Source organism: Oncorhynchus nerka, linkage group LG8 (assembly GCF_034236695.1).
Source record: "Oncorhynchus nerka isolate Pitt River linkage group LG8, Oner_Uvic_2.0, whole genome shotgun sequence".
In the NCBI taxonomy this organism is placed as follows: domain Eukaryota; kingdom Metazoa; phylum Chordata; class Actinopteri; order Salmoniformes; family Salmonidae; genus Oncorhynchus; species Oncorhynchus nerka.
This window is the reverse complement of record NC_088403.1, coordinates 38569009-38574880: the sequence shown is the minus strand read 5'-3', so window position 1 is coordinate 38574880 and position 5872 is coordinate 38569009. Positions and strand designations below refer to the sequence as shown.

Sequence of the window (5872 nt, the reverse complement as noted above, 5' to 3'; positions counted from 1 at the left end):
ATTACCATGGAGATTTATTCTGTGGAGCTAGCCTGCTCCAGACCAGGCTAAATTCCAGGATCTATTTAATCTCATCCCTAATGTCAGTCAGCAGTCACCACAAATGGAAACCAATAGTTATTTCACTGCTCACTATACATTGTTATCACATATAACTAGACCCACTGTTATTATTTAAACGTTTGTGATCATTAATTTCAATGATTTTGGATAAAAAATTATTTTTAGATGTTGCTATCATTAGATAATTTACAGTTTCCCATAGACTATAAGGCTATATATAAAATGATAGAATATTAGGGCCACAGAGGGGAAAAAAACACAAGTCATAATATTGTAACCAGTTGTTTTAAAGGAGGACAGTTGTTAAAATGACAGATGTGGGGCATTTCGTGAAATTGTACTTCAGTATGGTTTCATAAACAAAGACATGCTGATGTGCCAGAATATTAAGTATCACATTGTCATAAGTATCAAAACAATATGTAGCTTTTCTGCAGAAAGAACCAGCCTCATAAATTTATGACTTCATCCTTTTTCTTCAGTGTGGCCCTAGTACTCTGTCATATAAACAAATACACATTCCATATGAATATAAAAACACAATGTGTAACATTATGTTCCTTTATTGAATAAGGACAAAACAAAGCAGGTAAACCATCAGCTCCTTTCGAAACAGAAGTCAGTGACTCTACAAGATGGAAAGCACAGAATCCAAGCATATTATACAAAATGATACATACACATTCAAAGGTCTGTATATAACACACCCTGCATGTCTGCACACTAAAATAAATGCAGGACAAATCCATACACATCAACTGAACAGACAAATGAATGGATGCAGTAGCCTCCCTGCAGCCTTGTATTACACAGTATACCGCACAAACATCATAAGAGGCCAAATTCGTCAAAAAACGAACCCAAAAAAAACCAAATTCCTCTGCCACCGCAGGACATATTTAACCAAAATTGAAAGCACACATACTAACTAAAATAATTCAACACATATTGGTCCCTCAGCAGCCGACCACTGTCGTCATCAGGGAAGATTGCCGGATTGTCCCAGTCCATGGCTGGTGGCACTCTGGGGGCCCTCTCCTTCCTCAGGCAGGCCACATTGTGGAGGACAGCACAAGCCACAGTAATATCACATGCCCTAACAGGGCTGACCCTTAATTTGTGAAGGCAGTGAAAGCGTGCCTTCAGGAGGCCAAAGGTCATTTCAACTCTGGCCCTGGTCCTGGCATGGGCATGGTTGTAGGCCTGCTGTGCTTCCTGGGGGTCTGTGAAAGGTGTCAGGAGAAAAGGCTGGCAGCCATACCCCCTGTCTCCCAGCAACACACCAGAGAATTCACCTGTCAACACAAAATCTCATCATTACTACCTCATAAACACAGTGATATTCTTGACACAGCCATGATGGTTATAAATAGGGGTTGTGTGGCTTACCTTGTGATAGGCACTGAGAGATTTCAGAGGCCCGAAAGATTCTGGAGTCATGGACTGAGCCAGGCCATTTTGCCACAACATTGCTGATCACACAGTCAGCATTGCAGACCATCTGAAATCATAAGATGAGGAATATTACACCAATCAATGCACATCACTGGCAATGCAGAGTGTTCGTCAATGGACAATATCAAAAAGTTATGTTCACCTGAACATTAATGCTGTGAAAGGATTTCCTATTCACAAAATCGGCCTCATGGGCACCTGAGGGGGCTTTTATCCTTATGTGTGTGCAGTCCACTGCACCAATGACATTGGGGAAACCTGTCACACAAAGTAATGAGTATCCTACTATGTGTTAACAGTTGTCCTGTAATTTGTAGATCCTCTTACCTGCAATCCTATAGAACTCCTCTTTGATGTCACAGAGTCTTCTGTGGCCAGGGAAGGAGATGAAGACATCTGCTAATGCTTTGATAGCCAGACACACACTCCTTATTGTGCGGCAAATTGTGGCCTTGTTCAGCTGTTCTGCATCCCCCACTGAGTACAGGAAGGCTCCACTAGCAAAAAGGCGCAAGGCCACACAAACCATTTGCTCCACACTCAGTGCATGGCTCCGTGCAGTGCGGTGCTTAATCCTGGGACCCAGTAGTCTGCATAGATACCTGATGCCATCTGCAGAAAACCTGTATCTTTCATATAGATGGTCATCAGGGAAGGCCAGTGGGTCCAACCGGTCCCTGAAGACCCTTTCTCGCCTGAAGGCTCTCCTCAGCACAAGTGCTTCTTCATCCACCACATCTCGCACAAATGGGCATGCCATTGTCAGAGCAGAAAGGAACACACAATTTTGGGCCTTCATATAGGCTAGTGGCCACACCTGGTGCTGGGGGGGTGGGCAAAAGAGGGCGATGCCTTATAACGATGACTTGGTTGTACTGATTGCTGGGAAAATAAAAAATACCTAATTTTTATTTTGAGCTGTGTCATCTTCTTGGAGCTGGGGGAGGAAAGAAAAATAATGATTAATACATTTGTTTTACAGTTAGCATACAGTGTACATTGAAGGCATATCTCACCTCCCTCTCAAGTTTTTTTATTTCAAGGTCCAGTTTCCTAATTGTCCTCTTTTTTATTTCGGACTCCAGTGCAAGATTTTCCATCTTTTTCTTCTTGTACTGAATGTCTATGTCTGCCAGTTCTATTTGGCGCCGGAGGTGGTTGCCATACAACTTTCTGATAGCTTGTGAGCTCTGAACACAATACAATTAGCGCAGCTGGAATTTGACAGGATGTGGTGTCCTTTTATTAATACGCACTATGTTGCCAGGCTGGTTTTCCCACTGTATAGCATCTGGGTCCTGTAAAAGAAAATAGATTTTTTGATTTTGATGAGGACTCCTCACCATTGTAGAGTAAATAGTACTTTCACAGTCTTAACATGATTCCCTTATGCCTTCTGGAATCCAGAGAGATGGTCTCCTCATCATCGTCTCCATCATGTGCCGTTGCTGCTGCACTGGGGCCTTCACCCTATCACATTTAATCGGATTCATATTGAAGCTAGTAGACAAGACATGCCAGGCCTACAGTATGCCTTTGATGGAGTACTCACTGGATCAGCATCGTCTGGTGCTTGTGCTGGTGGCTCTAACAGGAACACAGTGCTGCCAGGCACTGCAAGGCAATAGGTAAACCAAAGTCAGACAGTCCAAATTGATTCAATATGAATGTGGTTGTATCCCATGTAGAGATGGAAGGACATACCTTGAATGAAGCGGGTGGCATCTTGGGAGGAACCTATGCTCGTCTCTTTCCCCCCAGGGATCCCCTCTAAGACGGGCCTGCCTTTATATAGCTCCAAGGCCATGTCCTCTGCTGGGGTAAGGTCAGCCTTTGGTGACCCACCACCCGTGCCTTGTCTGTGGGTATTCTTTTTCACTGCTAAAACAGTACAGACAATGTGTGAGCAGGCACCTTCTGGGTACAATATATGCTTGTGCTTTGTTAAATATTAGTCAGGGACCATACCATTCTGCAGAATGTTCTTGTATTTGATTTTGACCTGCTGCCATGTCCGTTTTGGCCCGTTCATGTTTAATCTACACACACACACATTTAATGGAGTCACACTGCAAAAAATTACTTGGTATTTTTGTCTTGTTTTCAGTAAAAATATAAAAAAATTTATCATAGCTTTATACAGTGTGATGGAGTTACTTTACACAATTTCACTCATATCTGCAGTGCATTTCAATTAAAAATTTAACAGTTTCATAATTACAGTACAACTGCATTTTTGGAGATGTGAATTAAATATTTGAATTGTAATTGTGATGTTTCAGCGGAGCGGTGAGTGTGTAATTGTGCACTACTTACGCATTCAGGCGGTCTGCAATACTTTGCCACGCTTTTTCTCTTTGCTTTATCACTGTGGCGGTGTTGCCTTTCTTCTTAATTATATCTTTTACCTCCTCGTATGCCTCCATGAGGATTTGTGCTTCCGACGGGGAAAAGTACGCGGCTCTAGTTGCCATGGTAAATCAGTTAATCTGTGATCTGTGGCGGGGTCTATTTGAGTGAGCCGTGAGCGCGCACCTATCCAGGATTGGTTTCACCTGGCTTAATGAATCCGTGTCTGCTCATCCTGGCTTGGTCTTTGTGCAACCAATTAAGCCTGGACGCACATGTTTTGGCTTCATTGAGCTCAGCTGAGTCATTTATCCCGGATGTCTTAATTCTACTTTTGTGCAACAGGCCCCTGAACAGTATACAAGGCATATTGACATTTGAGAGAGGCATACAGCAAGGCATAAAGTAATCGCAGGTGTTGATTGGGAGAGCTAGCTAAAACAGGTGAGACAACAGCTAATCAGCTAACACAACAGCAGGTAAAATGGCAATGACTAGGCAGAGAGGGTCGGATTAACTACACACAGAGCCTGAGTTTGTGGCTGGGGCCGACAGATAAAAAAACAACAGAATGGAGTACCGTGATTAATGGACAGTCCAGCAGGCATCAGCTATGTAGCCAAGTGATCATAGTGTCCAGGTGGCAGCAGTAGATGGAACAGAGAACCCGCCACTACGCTAGCAGGCGACAAGGCGTTTAAAGTTAGTAGCCCTCCGACGGAGGCCGGTTGAAGTTACAGCGGATGGAGTATTCGTTGGCAGACCAGTCGTGGTGGTGCGCCGTGTCGACAGAGAATCTAAGCCAGGACCGGGAGATGCGCCTGGCTCACAGGTAACTGGTGCTTGCTTTGTGGCAGTGGCGTTAGCCACTATAGCCAATCGGTAGCAGCGGTGATCCGGTGCCAAGGTCCAGAGTTTACAGCAAGGATCCGGTGGAGTATTGGGCTCTAGCCGGATCACCGCTGCAGGTGAACAGCGGAGTAGGCCAGGAGGTGGGCCTCAGGGACAGCGTCGGTACAGGGTACCACAGTGAGCTAGCTAGCTGTAAGCTAGCTGTGAAGATCAGAAGTAGTGGTCCAGAGATTACGGCAGGAATCCGGTGTTGTTGTGTAGAGACAGTCCAATACTGGTAGACTGGCACGTATTATCCAGGCTAAGAACAGGACTGGTATCTGTGCAGAAGGTAAAAGCCGATAGCAGTGGCTCACAGACCGAATAGTGGCTAACAATGACCGAATAGCTAATTAGCTGGTTACCTTCTGGAGGTTCTTGAATGTGTTCTAAAATTAAAAATACATTGGGGCAGGTTACCGGAAGGTATAATCGAATTAAAAATCGAAAAATTGAAATATATATACAAAAAAAAACACATCTTGCACTTATATTCAGGGTCTTCGAGGTTCCAGTGACCAGTGGTGGAAAAAGTACACAATTGTCATACTTGAGTAAAAGTAAAGATACCTTAATAGAAAATGACAAGTAAAAATGAAAGTCACCCAGTAAAATACTGTAACGATGTACACTGAGAGTCAGGATGCAAGTTCAGGGAGTGAATAAGTTTAACAAATAAATGAACAAAACAAGAACCACAAACAGCTCACCGACATGAAACAGCAACAATGACGACTGGAGAAGAAACCAAAGGGAGTGACATATAAAGGGCAGGTAATCAAGGAGGTGATGGAGTCCAGGTGAGTGTCATTATGTGCGTACCGCTTGTGACAGGTGTGGGACCTAATGAGCAGCCTGGTGACCTTGAGGCCGGAGAGGGAGCACACGTGACAAATGCTACTTGAGCAAAAGTTAAAGTATTTGGTTATATATATACTTAAGTATCAAAAGTAAAAAAATCCCTTCAGTTTTTTCTGATTGTTTAGGCACTCTCTTTGAAACTATAGGCTATTTTTGCAAAACTTCACACACTAATCACAAAGCCTTACACCAAACCAGCCAAACATTTTACATTTCTTGCAAAACTCTTCAAACTCTTTAAAAAAAAGTGTTT

The 5872-nt window shown here is 43.4% G+C and overlaps 1 protein-coding gene across 3 annotated transcripts; it reads right to left on the bottom strand.

Moving 5' to 3' along the window:
* Nucleotides 1-334: 334 nt before the first annotated feature.
* On the bottom strand, nucleotides 335-5477 carry LOC135572917 (putative nuclease HARBI1). Of its 3 annotated transcripts, XR_010464542.1 has the most exons (6): nucleotides 3223-5477; nucleotides 3071-3132; nucleotides 2535-2988; nucleotides 1846-2455; nucleotides 1453-1564; nucleotides 335-1358 (listed from the first exon to the last, which is right to left on the bottom strand). XR_010464542.1 is itself a non-coding variant. In XM_065021776.1 (4 exons), the coding sequence occupies exons 2-4, from the start codon at nucleotides 1912-1914 to the stop codon at nucleotides 988-990; spliced, it is 552 nt and encodes a 183-aa protein (XP_064877848.1). In that variant the 5' UTR covers nucleotides 1915-2455; nucleotides 2535-2914; the 3' UTR covers nucleotides 557-987. The 3 variants fall into 3 exon arrangements, 1 of the variants encoding a protein (XP_064877848.1); XM_065021776.1 differs by lacking the exons at nucleotides 3071-3132; nucleotides 3223-5477 and having other exon boundaries at nucleotides 557-1358; nucleotides 2535-2914; XR_010464543.1 differs by lacking the exons at nucleotides 1846-2455; nucleotides 2535-2988; nucleotides 3071-3132; nucleotides 3223-5477 and adding an exon at nucleotides 1661-1814 and having other exon boundaries at nucleotides 559-1358.
* Between the last annotated feature and the right edge of the window lie 395 nt (nucleotides 5478-5872).